The sequence below is a fragment of the Diaporthe citri genome, assembly GCF_014595645.1.
Source record: "Diaporthe citri strain NFHF-8-4 chromosome Unknown scaffold_9, whole genome shotgun sequence".
Lineage (NCBI taxonomy): Eukaryota > Fungi > Ascomycota > Sordariomycetes > Diaporthales > Diaporthaceae > Diaporthe > Diaporthe citri.
Genome location: NW_025064854.1, coordinates 1,658,040 through 1,672,213, shown reverse-complemented (window position 1 = coordinate 1,672,213; position 14,174 = coordinate 1,658,040). Strand labels below are relative to the sequence as shown.

The window sequence follows — 14,174 nt, the reverse complement described above, 5'->3', positions numbered from 1 at the left end:
TATTCTTACCAAATGAACTATTTCCTCATACATCTCTCATAATAGTGTCAGTCAACAGCTAATACGTGATTAATGGCTTTAGTCGTTGATGCCTCAATTGTCCCAATCAGCTCTCATCGCTGAAAGACTTCCAGATGGTGTTCCGAGGAAAGTCTGGGATGCTCTCTTTCCTGCTCCCCTCCCCTCAATATCGAAGTCATTGCGTCCACTCTTTACAGTAGTGTCACACAGACCGAGTGCATAAGATGAATGTCCATTTGGAAACATTGGTTTCGATGTATCAAAATCAAATCGTGTCCGTAGTTCAGTCGGTCTGCATATATTGGTGCACTATGACACTTGCAAGACCTCGTGGAGAGAGGAAAGAAATGCAACGCCCTGATGATCTGTTAGTGTTGGTACTGATTTCTCCACAGGTGCATGCACCAAGTTCATGAGTTGAGTCAGTCCTCGTCTAATCAATGTCTTAGTTGCAACTATTATCTGAGACCTTGGTTTTCCAACCACACAACTGATAGGTAGCTATTCAGCTACTAATCCAATTGAGACAATATTCTCTTGCTTCAACGTTGTTTGGTAAAATTATGGAAACAGCTGGGAGAAAGTGTAAAAGTGTGAAAGGCGAGGCAAGGCTTCAGGGAGAGAACAATTCTGTATTCCGTCTACCTGCTTCCGGTGTGCTATACGGTGCTATCCAAGTCCAGCCATTCTCAGGTCCAAGTCCCTTACAAGCCCTCCCGCGTCCGCATCACCGACGCCGCGGACAGCGAGGATTCCCACCTCGCCCCGGCGGCGATTTTGAGAGTACGCAAGCTTAGTACTGGTTGAAGTGCTCAGGCGCATCGTAGTCACTTGCGAGAAGAGCAGTCGTGGTCAGCACCATGTCTCCAGTGGGTAGGGAGTGAAGAAGGGCGGGCGGATGGATGGGTGGATGAACGGGTAGTTGGGTTTCACTCACGGGTGGAACTGGTCCTTGTTGCCGTACTGCTGCTCGTAGAGCTCCTCGGCCTGCTTCTTGGCGTGGTGCTTGGCCTTCTCGCGGTCGACAAAGTCCAGGCCCTTGGTCTCGACGAGCTTGTCGACCTCGAAGCCGGCGGCGGCCGCCAGCATCTCCTTGGCCAGGCCGTGCTCGACGGGCTTGCCCTCCTTGCGCTGGTTCTGCTCCCAGAGGCGCATGCCCTCGAAGGCGGCGGCGGAGCCCAGGAGCTCGTGGGACATCTTGGACTCGTGGGGCTGGCCGTCGTAGACCTCGTCGCGAGCGTCCTTTGCCTCTCCTGGGGAAGGCTGTCAGTCATGTGCGTGCGGAAAAGCTTCCGGCATGTAGGTAGATGGAGAGTGTCTGTGAGGTTAAGGAGGACTTGGCTTACCGAAGCCGAACATTTTGACTGTGTGTATGTGTGTGTAGGAGAAGGAAGTGGTTGTAAGAAGTGTGTACTTTGTTGATGTTCTTGGAAGTTGTGGAAGTGTTTGATGATGAGGATAGATTCAACGGGGAGCATGAAGGGAGGGAGGAAGCAGCTATATATGCTCAAGAGCTTCCTGTGCATCGCCCCCTTCCTAGCTGACATGTGCCCCAACCCATGGTCGAGACGGCCCAAGTGGAGTTTTGACCTTTCCGTGACTGATGCGAACGAGGGACAGCACTGCCCCTCCCTCCCGGGACCTTGATGGTGACGTCTGGGGGGGCTCCCTGGTCATCCCGGCGACTAGGGAAATGGACTGGGGGCCATGACAGCCACTTACCCGTCCGAGAACAAGAGCGTCTGAGGACCCCTGGTCGATCGCGAAAGCTTGTCCTCTGGACTGCTACGTAATTTCAAGCATCCCGCATGCCTCCCCCCTGCGACACCGTAGCAGCTGAAAGCTGAGTGGAGGCCGTCACAGCTCGTGCAAGCGTGCTTTACGCGGCCGACGGACACAGAGGGCACAGGGCAGGGCTGGCTTCTCTGCGACTGGTTGCCCGGTGCTTGGTTTGTTTCCGTTTGATGTACACGTTTCGGAGGGCGTGTTCAGTCAGGAGCCATTGGGTTTCCTGCAACCCTTGGAGCGCCCTCCTTTCCTGAAGATAGCACCATATTCTCGTTCAGCCGATATGTGCCGCCACGTTTGTGAACCACCCGGTGCGGTGTCAGTCGAGTGGACAGAGGAGGGCGAGATCCCGGTTTGTCCAATGTGAGGACCTAGAAGTCAACATGCTGGCATCATCCACAGCTTCAGATCCCAAGTGAGGTGAGCGACACGGAAGACACCGGCAATCGAGGGGTAGCTTCAGTTGCTGAGGCATCCGTCAGTCACCCCACCACACGGGACCCCTGAGCTGTGCAAGCAGGGCCTTGACGTCCGATGTACGAGCATGACGGCGGACATGAGCTCATGTGGATCGAAGGGTCAGGTTCGAGACGCCCACCCTGCAGAGGCAGCCTGTCCCAGATGGCGGAGGTATGGGTCAATATTTATCACTGAGGAGCTTCTGGCGGCCGATTTGCAGCTGCGTCGGCATTTCGGCATCCTACCGCCCAAATCTGACTTGTCCCATTGAAGTGGGGAGGAGGAGGGGAGGGCATTGAGACGAGACATGCCAAACCAGCTCTGATGCATGATTGGTAGCCAGGGTTCGGCCACCAAGGCATGCAAAGGTGTGATAATCAAGGAAATCAAAGCTTAATCGTGAGCGAGTGAAACCAATCATCGTGTACTATGCCATAAGTGGCCTGGTAGCTTCTCTATGCGGGCCCCTTCCTTGGTGATCACCCCGACCGAGATCCATATGAATAGATGGCGCAGCAGGTTCGTGGAGCCTTGGGCTCGGGCATCGAAAGGCGGTGACTTCATGAAGTCCACCACAGGAGCTCCCGAGTACTCCCGTTGGGCTTTTCAAACGGCACGATGTGGCCCTGGGGTGAGACTCATGCCAGTCAGCTCAAGCACTGCGGCATCTCGTTTCATGCTGAGCATCATGGACGCAATCTGGGTGCAACCCAGACATAATTCTCATGCTAACAGATGTTGACACGGTGGATTGACACAGCACATGGCCAATGTAGGCCTCCGACCGTGTCTCTTGGAACCTAGTGTCTTCACTGTAGTGATAAGCCGCGGACTGTACAGCCGACTGCACTGGTATCGCAGATTGGCGGGACCTCGAAACGCTCTATTACATAGTGCTGGAGATCCGGCTACGGTCAGGGGTGAAGGGCTTGTCCGGGCGCAGAATTGCCATTGGACCGGTTGCGCAAGTGCTTCGACGCACAGTCTTGCTGGCATTGAAGGACTGAAGACGTGGTCGTCAGACTCATGCCAGCAATACGCGATAATGAGATGGATACAGGCCACATCGGATGCGTGTTGTGCAGCCCAGTCTGAGGCTGTCGTCAAAATTCGGCAAACGGCTTGGAGTGACAGGTGCCTCCCGCATCTTGGCAAGTCTTGGCCCCTTGGCCAAGCTTTTGCAACGTGGTCCGACGACGATGAACCGCAGATCGCCCCCATTCGATCTTGCAAAATCTCCCCGACGTCATTCTAGCGCCGGCCTCACGGTGAGCACTGCGACCTGTAGTCTGACAGGCAGATAGATATGTTGCAAAGCCACACAGCTCGGAAGTCAGAGATTCTCACCGCTGGCACTTTGGACCTGCCCCATTCCCAAGGTGTTGCTAACCCTTATTAGATCATAAATGCAATGACTGATCTGCAGCATTGAGAAGCATGGCGTGCCACCGCGGGTTCTTGCTCAGACGGTGCCAGCCGCGGACTGATCCTGCAAGTCTTGGGCGAACCAGAAATGTTGAGACCTGGTTGACGCTTCGTGGTGCGCCGGGCAAACACCGCCTCTGGCATGCACTAGGCTTCGTGGCCGAGTTTCAAAGCTTCATTGGAGCCCAGGACGCAGCACCCGTTGCCGCAGTCGGGCGCGCAAAATTTCATGGGCCGTGTTTGCATGTTCGTGGCGTGGGACGAGCTGACGACGAGCTGGCGTCCATTGGAAGCCCTGCAGCAACGGCCAAGGCGCTCAGACGGACAACCTCTCGTGATTGCACGAGCGGCACTTGAAAAGGGGATGAGCTCGGTTGAGCTTGGAAATCGGTGGCTTGACTAGTATGTGTGAGACCCCGCTACCATTCCCTCGGAAGCCAATCGATGGATGCAGCTGCATGAAACCGCGTTGTGAGGCGTCCTGGGAAGGGGACCAAAGATGACGGTACTAAGGACAGGGGACGAGACGGAAGCTCCAAACGGGCTCTGATGGTCATAGCGGCTGCTTGCCGGCCCCCCGCGGATCGGGTGGGGCAGGCCGCCGTTTTTTGGTCCTCCGTTTGAGCTTATCGATACCAGAAAATTGCCCTCCAATAGCTCGCGAAGGCCTTCAGCAACACACTCGCGACAATCAAGCTGAGGTGGGCTGCAAACGTATGCAAGCTGCTTGCTACTCTGTCCTGCCTTTGGAGTGATTGAGGCAACTGAAGATCAATCTTCACAGTTTGCAAGCGGAGACAATGCTGCGTCAAGACTCGCCTTTCCTCAATCCTGGCCCGGCGGCCAGGGCCAACCAACTCGCCATCATACAGCTTTCCAAGGACGACCTGGTCCCAGTCTACCTGCGAGATACAGAGGGCGAGCACGATGGTTACAAGGAGGGGCATGTCCTCAACACCCGATTCGGATCCTTTCCTCACTCCACCCTGATCGGCGCCCCATGGGGCTCCCAAATCCGAGCCTCAAACGTCGACACAGGGTCTCGAGGTCGGAAAAAGAAGAACCAGCACGCCAGGGAGACTGCCACAGATGTCAATGAGGAAGCAACTGTGGATGAAGACGCCACAAGCCTTAAGAGGAAGAGGGGTCCCAACGACGAGGGTGAGAAGCGAGTCAAGGGCACACCTGGCCAACCTGCTACTACAATCGAGGACAACACCGCTGAACAAGCCCAAGAAACAACAGTGACCGGGGATGTCGAGGACCAAATCGAGAGCGAGCAAAAGTATCAGGCCGTGCAAGTATCAGAATCGTCGAGACCACCTCAAAAACAACGCAAAACCACGACCACGGCGGCAAGGAGCGGATTCGTCTACATTCTTCCGCCAACGCCTGAGATCTGGACAAGCAGCCTACCTCACCGCACACAAGTCGTCTACACGCCCGATTACAGCTATGTCCTGCAGAGGATACGAGCTCGCCCGGGCTCCAGGCTCATCGAGGCCGGCTCCGGCAGCGGGAGCTTCACCCACGCCTCGGCGCGGGCAGTCTACGATGGCGAGACCGGGTTCCACGACGGCACTGGCCCCACCGGCAAGGTCTTCAGCTTCGAGTTCCACGAGCAGAGGTTCGAGAAGATGAGGAAGGAGATCAGCGAGCATGGCCTGAGCCGGATAGTGGAGATCAACCACCGCGATGTCTACAAGGACGGATTCCTGGTCGATGGGAAGAGCCCAGAGGCCGACGCAGTATTCCTGGACCTGCCTGCCCCCTGGCTTGCGCTACCACACCTGTCAAGGCGCAGGGTCAAGAACGGCTATGAGATGGAGGGCATACAGGCCGGGGCTGAGGGTAACGGCGAGGACGAAGAGAAGTGGATATCACCCTTGAATCCCAAGAGGAGCGCCTACATCTGCACTTTCTCGCCGTGCATCGAGCAGGTCACCCGTACAGTCTCAGAGATGCGCAAGCTAGGATGGGTGGAGATCGACATGGTGGAGATCGCCCACAGGCGCATCAATGTATATCGCGAGAAGATTGGCCTCGACGTCGTGTCTGACCGAGGCGCGCAGCAAGCGCCCGGGAACGTCGCGGAGGCGCTGGCCAAGCTAAAGGAGATCGAGGTCAAGGCTGCCGAGCACAACGCTAAGATGTTTGCCGGCATCAGCAAGGCCAAGAAGACCGACGAGGACGACGACATGGACGACTACGCTCCTCCGCCCGGGAAGATAGCCGCCGAAGGCGGTGCCCAGCAGCCCAAGGATGCCGAGGAGGGTAGCCCCAAGGAGCCGGCCGTCAAGCCTTTCCTGCAGGGCCGCCTGGTCACACGGCCCGAGGCGGAGACCAAGGCACACACGTCGTACCTTGTGTTTGCCGTCCTGCCGCGCGAGTGGACCGAGGAGGACGAGGCTGCCGCCGCCGCCCGGTGGCCTGTGGGCGACGAGCCGCCAAAGACCATCGGCGCTATGGACCGGGCGTCCCGCAAGGCGCAGCGCAGGGAGATGATGCAGGGCAACAAGAAGAAGAACGACAAGCTTAAGAACTCGCACGTTCAAAAACTGGACCTGACCACGGAGGAGGCCAAAACTCAGGCGCAGGAGATTGAAGCCGAGAAGGTTGTGGAGGACGCCGAGGTCGACAAGGTCAAGGCCGAAGAGGCTTAGAGTCAGATATCGAGGAGGCTTTGTTGGATGCGGTCCTGGAGAGTCATTGATACCCAAAGCTTGATAATAATAGCTTAGCATACTTGTTCAGACCCACCATCTTATCAACAATCATGTCCCCAGCCATATTGTTCCTGGTCTCTATCATCTTGTGGTGTTCTTCCTTGCAGGATTATGCTTTGCTGCCCTGTGGGTCCCACCAACATTCGTCCATCACTTCCCAATGTCTACTGGCTGCTTTCTCTCATCTCGGACAGGCAATACTTTAATCAAACACATTGGTTCCATGGTACTTCGCCCCTGCTCTTGGATGGCAAGCCGCACCGTCGCGCTTGTTCGTGCTCATCTGGCATATCCCCAGCCCCATTCTGGCACCTCTGGTGCAGAGTTGTCACCCACAAAATGATGAGCCCGCATAGCTTCGTCTTCCGCAGCCCGGCCCCACGACTCCGTTTTCTTGCCCGGTAGAAGTCCTGGGCCGCCCCCACCAGCCTGCCCTCCTGCCCTGGGAGGCTCCTCAGAGGGCCTCGCTGATGCAAAGGAGGCGCTGACGTGATACTTTGGCGAGTCTGCTTTAGAAATGCTTGATGCGGAGCTGGGTTCGACGTTTAAGATGTGTTATGGGAATCACGAAGTTGACTGAACTAGGCAGGCGATTCTTTCTCAGGTCGCCAGGACGGGGTGCTTCGTGGCTTTCTGTGGAGGCAGGCGCTGGCACCTCGTGTGGGTGAAGTGCAGGCGGCATGGCGGGCATCCTGGCAGGTTGTTCTTGGGACGCTGGACCTGCTTCAACCTTTTCCTTTTGCTGCTGCTCCTGTTGCTGGTGGAGCCGGACACGGGCAGCGTGAGACGTGCTCGTGACAGGAGCTGGCGCCACCGCCCGCGGCTGTTGTTGAAGCGGTAGCTGGCCGGAGCGCCGTGGGCCTGGCCGAAGGATGGACGGGCAATGCGACAGGTCCCTTCGTTCTGTTCCGAACTTCTCGACTGGCTGGACAGAGTCCTCGGGTGAAGGCTCTTCATCCGGCTTAGGGTTCACACTATCGCGGAGCGAGGTCTCATCAAGTGTTGTCTTGGAAGACATCCTCGAAGCTTGGGAAGGCAAGCCAGCACGGTCATGGCCACGGCTCTTTTCTTTGGCCTCTCCCCGCCCAGCGTTCGAATGGGCCGCAGAATCACCGGTCAAGGTCACCGGCGAATGGGATTTCGACCCGAGCCCAACGGCACGGTTTCCTTCGCCCAATCTGGCTCCAGGTGCTTCGCACGCCGGGAGCTCGACAGGATCCTGAATCACAAAAGTCGAAATTGTGATTTGCCCATTCCAGCCTCCTTCGTTAACAGGAAGCTCCACGGGTGGCGGGTTGATCTCGTCTTCACACAGGGCTGTCGATTCGCTGTAGAGCTCCGGAACATCCCCAATAGAGAGAGCGAGCAGAGACGAATGTGCCGAGTCGACCGCCCGGCCATCTAACATCGGTAGTTCGGGAGATGATGAATGCGTTGCGGCAGGGGACGGGCGTTGGCCTTGGTGGCCGAGTGACGGAGCAGCAGCTGTGGTTTCGACGACCGCCAGAACCGGTTCGCTCATGATCGGTGTAGGCGCAGTTGTGTCCACCGCCTGGTATGGTGGCTCGTTGCTTTGAGAATGTTCCTCTCGAGTCACAAGTGGCACGGATGCTGGCTCGCCAGTCGACTCTGTAGAAGATTTAGCCATGCTCGTCGGTGCCGGTGTACCGACCCCATCGCCAGCGCCGTGTCCCGTCTGCTCTGCGGTCCTCGTCACTTCACAACTTCCGCCCAGCCCCTGTCTGCCCCAAGACTTCACAGCGGCAAAACTCTCAAAGCAGACACTACGTCCTCCATCGGAACCTGCCTCGCGCCTAGGGCGTTCACGCCCAGGCGAACCTCCAGTCCCGTCCACACCCTCCCCCGGGCTCCCTGCGGCCCTGGACCCGCTGGCATTCAACAGCCTGCGGACCTGCCTCTCGCTCTCCAGCCTCTCCTCGGGCATCAGCTCCACCGCAGGGAGAAAGGCGGCACCCGCGCAGCAGAATTCCGGGAATTCGTCGCCCGGCCGCGGGAACTGGAACTGTGACTGGCCCGTGGGCCCGTAGGTGAAGAACCAGCGCTTCCCGTCGTAATCGGCCTTCCAGCCAGAGGGAAGCGAGGCCATAATTGTGTCCCGCCCTTCCTTTGTTTCTCTTCCCCCACCTCCTCTGGTCTCTCGGATGTCCGTTTCGCGATTTGATGGATCGACTTTTGAGTAAAAAAAAGGGGGGGGGGAACAGGCTGTGGTCTCGTCTCGTGTGGTGAGGCCGAGTGACGATCAACCCTAGAACAGCGGGGACTTGTCCGTTTTGCCGTCACGGTGAGAATCTTCCAGAAATATTGGGTCAGACATGATAAGAAAGGGTTCTCCAGCTTCGAAAATGTTGCGTCTGAGTCCCTCGCGGACCCTCATGCCCTAGCCTGTGCGGCTGAGGCGAACAAAGTCAGCCGCTGCTGCTCTCGGGACGGCCATGTGCGCCTGTGATTAGTCCCCTCTGTGAGACATATCCAGCCACCCTCGAAATGGTCCCAATCAGATAGAGAAACGGCGCTCGAGTAATCAACCCTCGACCTGGAGTGTGTTGTAAATAGGTCCGACACCACTTCAGAACAGTGTCTTCGAGGTTTCGGTACCCTGTGCGCGCCCGTTTTACCTGATCTGAGCAAACATTGAACGCCTTCGGGTCGCTTGGAAATCTCTCCTGAATTTGCCGTTGCCTTGTAAGGCCAGTCTATTTGGTCTATATGGGTATTAAAGTCTATACTCTAGTAAATCATCAATTCGCGGTCAGGTAGTCGGCTGTATGCCGGCAGTCTCTGGTCGCCGGTGGAACTCCCGCCCGTCCGAACTTGCGCGCTATACCATGTTTCCACCTCTGTCGCTCGAAACTGTCTTCGAGGAGCTCCGAGGCCTTCTGAAAATACCCCGGCCGTGCCTCGATGTGGTGTCACTATTCATCGTGCCGACCCTGTCCAGACTTGGGCCCCGTCCAAACCGATCGACGCCCGAGGACTGGCTAACACTAGCGGCTTCCTCCCTCAGGCTTTGCAGGCGGGCCAGGTTGGCAGCAGCAGGGTCTTTGCGGCCCTCAAAGACATCGCCGAAGTCCGGAAAGCGGTCAAATTGTGCTCGGGCTTGCGACTCCGCCCTACGTCGTCGCACGTCAGGGCTGGGTGGGCTTGTTGGACGTAATGATGCGTCGTCGCGGTGGACGCTGCCGGGCCCTGTCCGGAGACTACCGCTGCGCTGGTCCCTGATGGCATTCTCCTTCGGCGCGCTCTCGCTGGGAGCGGGCGGGTAAGCGAGGTAGAAAGGGAAGTTTTGGGCTCCGCCCGGCTCCATCTTCCTTGGTCCTTCTATTCCCAAGTCGGTCATGATGCGCATCAACTCCGCAGCAAACTTGTTGTGGCGCTGAAGTCGGAGCAGCTCGTTTTGGTAGTTGGACTTGTGGAAGAAAATGAAGTTCAGGGTCACCGAGTAAACCTCGTCAATGGTGCGGACCTCGCTTATGATCTTTGACTGGTAGTCGCGCTTGTTCTCGAGAATAAAGTCGAGCATGCGGTTCTTGAGTTCCTCAATGAGCTCTGCCGATGTACCAAACTTCAGCTTGAGCTCGATGGGGTCGGCCAATCCACTGGAGCGGCGCTGGTTGAGGATGAAGAGCGTGTTGAGCAGAGAGTTGGGTGCTTGTACAATATGGCCTTCCATCTTCTTGAACTCAGTGTACAGCAAACTGATTTCTTGCACGTAGTAATCATCACCAGTACCGAGTGACCCTGTGTTGCCGTATACGGTGACTCGATCGCCTACGTCAAAGGGGTGTTTAACAAAGACGAAGATGATTGACTGCAAGAATTCCTGAGCCGTTGCCTGGAGCATCCAACTCAGACCGAGGATGGTGGTACCACTAGTGCCGAGAGCAGCAGCCGCCGAGCCTGAAAGGATGGAGATGAAGACGATGACTGCGATGATGAAGATGATGAACAGGAAGACCGTATCAAGTTTCTTGATCACCGAGTCCAGATCCTTCAGCGAGGCGGCGATGGCTTTTTTCTCGAGGTGAATCTCGTTGCAGACGAGCTCGAGCTCTTCCATGGAGATGTCGCCGTTGAGATCTTTGTCGAAGACTCCGAAGCAAGTTTCGGCGTCCTCTGCTGAGGAAAATGCCTGCTTGAGGTCGTCGAGCGTGATTGTCTCCTCGCCAGGGCGGACAAAAGTTCGATAAATCAGCCGTGCCAATGTGTGGCTGCTGTGCTGGTTGCGAAGCAACTCCAAAACGACCTTCTTGGGGTGACCAGCTGCCATAACCTTACGGCCTGTAAAGTCTCCAGCCATTTTGCCAGCAACCTTGCCTATCTGAGTCCAGGCTTGCCGTGCATTGTCCTGGACCATTTTCATGGGGGTCTTGGAGCCGGAAGGACCGCCGTTGGAGTCCATCCAGACCGGGTCGTCGTGAGCCAGCTTTTCCTTGCTGAACTCGTAAAGTCGGACCAAGAAGTTGATCTCCAGTCTGTTCTGCTCGATTCGAGACGCATATGTCCTGGAATGGAAGGACGTCGCAACCCACTGGATCAAAATCTTTTCCGCCCAGTTACTAGCAGCGAGAACGAAAAGTGCAATAATGACTTTCCAGACAATATCGATCCAGGTAATGTAAGGCGGATCCCCATCGTCAGACCAGTTTCCCCCTGGGTTCCGATGATCATCCGTGATAGGCTTGAACGAGGCAATCAAACCCAACATCCATAGGAAACCGGCGCTTGGCATTTCCATTTGTCTGCCGATGTCCTTCCATTTCTTGTGGTTGCTGGAGCCGACCATCTTTGCCGCGAGGCCGTGTAAGAACGGTAGCATCGAAACCAAAATCCGGCTCGCCCAGAGACTGCACCATACGATCTCGAGCCAGATTCCGAACCAGAGGAGCCTCAGGCCGCCTGGGCCACCCACGGGGTTGTCGCTCCCTGTGAATGCATAAATATCCAGTAAGATTGGAGTCAGGAGAACGACTGCCACTGGTATAGCCTTTGTACCGCTGGAGTCAGTCTATGGTAACATGACAACAGTCGAATCTGGGGAGGAAAATGCAGGTGGGTCGCAATGTCAGATAACATACATAGACGAAGTAGCGCACTACTCTGGGAAACCTTCTAAGTTTCTTAAACAGCTTGCCCAAGGCCGTCGGTTCTGGTCCTGCTGAGATCTGGGGTAGTTGGGTAGGTTCGGTCAGGGTGTGAAAGGCGTCCTCTGGCGGGGCTTCAGGCTTGTGCCTGTCATGGGGATGGTGTTGTTGCGATCTTGACCGGCGTCTGGAGGCATTTTCCTTTTCCTTCTCCGCGTTGCTGACCTGACGTTCGACACGCAGCAATTCAAGATCGTCCATAAGTCGGTTCGCATTTTCCCTCGAGTCTGAATAGTGACTGAGGGTGGCTGCGTCTGTATGGAAAGGGTCAGCCGAATTGTCTCGAGACATGTTGACGAGCCTCGGCGGGGTTGTTATAGTATCTCAAGACACCAAGATGAGACCAGTAAGCCAAAGAGCCGAGTTCGAGGTGACACGACCTTTGGCGGTCGATATGCGAGGTGAAAGACAGACAAGGAATGTATGGCTTTGGGTTTGGGAAAAGCCCACAAATATCTGATGTACGTACCGGGAGCCAGGAGATTTGGGTCAGCCTTCTCGCTGGTGTCGACATGTACAGGGGACGTCATGTTGGCTTGGAACGGGCGCGGGAGAATTGTGGACGGGTATGGGATCTAGAACCACTGAATCCGATACGGCACCCAGGACCCTGTTTGTTCACAGCCGGGCAGTGTTCTCCACGTCGGTTCAGGTCGAGAAAGATATATGTGACAGAGGCGAGGCTGATATTGGGTAATAAGGGTCTTGAGCTCCAGGACGTGACGTAGATGTGGGCTCCACAGCTCGCGTCCCTCGGCCTGGGAAGACGAGAGAGAGATCGAGCCAATCCGTCCAGTCCACACTAGGGTAATGGATCCTGTAGGGTGGGAATGTCCGCCATAGGCAGCCGAATATTTGGGACGAGGAGATTGAATTTTTTTTACAGATGGGCTATCGTAATTGTGAGTCTCTCGGTGTGTAAAGCATGTAGGTACGGGCTGAGAGCAGCAAAGTGACTGAACTTTGGGGGCGATACTGTGTGGTGTTCCTCGACGAGGAAGATGCAGCAGAAGTGCTGGGTCAAAGCGGAGGAACAGGGCCGATCATGTACCTACTATTAGAAAGACGGGAAAAGAAAAAAACGGAGACGGGGATGCGTGGACCGATGGCAGAGATAGCGATGGGTACAGAATGAGAAAAAGAGACTGGAGGAGGCAGATGTGGAGGGAGAGGACAGGGCGATGCAGGGTCGAGAATCGGGAACCTGACTCGGAGGAATGAGAAGGAAAGACTGCTGGATACTGTGCGCAGTAGATATCTAGTACTCTGGGTTTATTGGCAGAGCAGTGCAGGGACGCGAAAATGAAGACGACAAGAGATGGCGGCCAACCTTGTTGCAGTCAGTACCTTGTTCTTGTTATCTTGATATGACCCTGGTGGGCGGGTGGGCAAGCATGGGCAGGTTGTTGGCGAGATCAACGCGGGTGCTGCCCTGGCGAGGCGATCTTTGCCTCCGGTGGTAGCCTTGTCCTTCTTGCCCTGCCTACCTAGGTAGCTTGTCTTGTCCTGTCCTGTGGTTGTACAGTAGTTGGAGCAGGAGCAAGCAATCCAGTACAGTGGTACTTTCCGCATTCGCCCCCTTCGAGCCCCTTCCCCCCCGAATTCTGCTGCGATACGATGCTAGTAATGAATTGGGCTATTCTGGCAAACTGGACCCTCTTTTCCTTTTTTCTTTTCCTGTTGAGAGCTCTTCCCTGTAGTCCCGGGCTGGGCTGTCTACGGTGTCAGAAAATTCTGGGCTAAGCTGCCGGCGATGTCGAGATGGAGGGTCGTTCCTTGGTCGATGGCCTGGCAGGGTGGGGACCCAATTCGGCGGAAGTGCTGTCTGGGCAACCCGCAGCCCACCCGCGCAACAAATCGAGTTTGGATCAACCCTTCGTCGCGAGCTGGGTCGGCTGGTGCAGGTACAGTACGAAGGCCCGGCTTGGCGTTTCCCACCCGAACAGCCGCCGAGTGACGCACTTTGACTGGCTTCTGGTGGCTTGCCCGTGCTGCCGTGGCATGGCCCTAAAACGGGAGCGCGCCATCGCAGTGCGGCAGTCCTGGCCAGCAGTTCCTGGGCCGTGGGGGTCCAACCAGGCCATGGTCAAGGTCATTCCCGGCCGCCCTCCTGCCAGAGCTGGACTAGACGAGCTGACTGGCCGAATGGCCCGGTGAAAGCGACTGTGGCCAATGTGGTCGCTTGCATGGTGGCACCACAAGCAGAGACAAGTCTCGGTGATCGAGATGAGTGATGGACAGGGGAATTCTTTGACGGCGGCAGGGTGAGGTGTGTGGCTTGCAGCAACGACGCAGGGACAAGCAAGCTTCAGTTTCGGACACGAACCCACCACGACGCGTCTCTCTCTCGCCAGGGTCGTCTCATCGATCACCTAGTTCTATCATCTATCAAGGTTTGTGCGCACCCGGCAATGATGCCAGCGATGAGTTGTCACGGAGCTCTTTCACCTCTCCCGGCCATCATCCCAAGCGGTCTAACTCTTGCTGTGACGAAGGTTTTGCTCCGTATTGCGTATGCGGCCCATGGCTGACGTCAAGCACAGCTTTAGCAGAGTCGACGGCGGTTGCGCTGTTTTCCTTGAGCCGCTAGTAC

The 14,174-nt window shown here is 56.3% G+C and overlaps 3 protein-coding genes across 3 annotated transcripts; 1 reads left to right on the top strand and 2 right to left on the bottom strand.

Moving 5' to 3' along the window:
- Positions 1–814: 814 nt before the first annotated feature.
- Positions 815–1,380, bottom strand: INS49_015581 (uncharacterized protein; the record flags this gene model as incomplete). Its single annotated transcript, XM_043176260.1, has 3 exons — positions 815–851; positions 959–1,274; positions 1,368–1,380. The coding sequence occupies 3 exons, from the start codon at positions 1,378–1,380 to the stop codon at positions 815–817; spliced, it is 366 nt and encodes a 121-aa protein (XP_043019715.1).
- Positions 1,381–4,493: 3,113 nt separating this feature from the next.
- On the top strand, positions 4,494–6,356 carry INS49_015580 (uncharacterized protein; the record flags this gene model as incomplete). The annotated part of the gene is made up of 1 exon (XM_043176259.1): positions 4,494–6,356. The coding sequence occupies one exon, from the start codon at positions 4,494–4,496 to the stop codon at positions 6,354–6,356; it is 1,863 nt and encodes a 620-aa protein (XP_043019714.1).
- A 574-nt stretch (positions 6,357–6,930) lies between these two features.
- On the bottom strand, positions 6,931–12,111 carry INS49_015579 (uncharacterized protein; the record flags this gene model as incomplete). The annotated part of the gene is made up of 5 exons (XM_043176258.1): positions 6,931–8,048; positions 8,259–8,499; positions 9,370–11,424; positions 11,516–11,835; positions 12,051–12,111. The coding sequence occupies 5 exons, from the start codon at positions 12,109–12,111 to the stop codon at positions 6,931–6,933; spliced, it is 3,795 nt and encodes a 1,264-aa protein (XP_043019713.1).
- Positions 12,112–14,174: the final 2,063 nt, after the last annotated feature.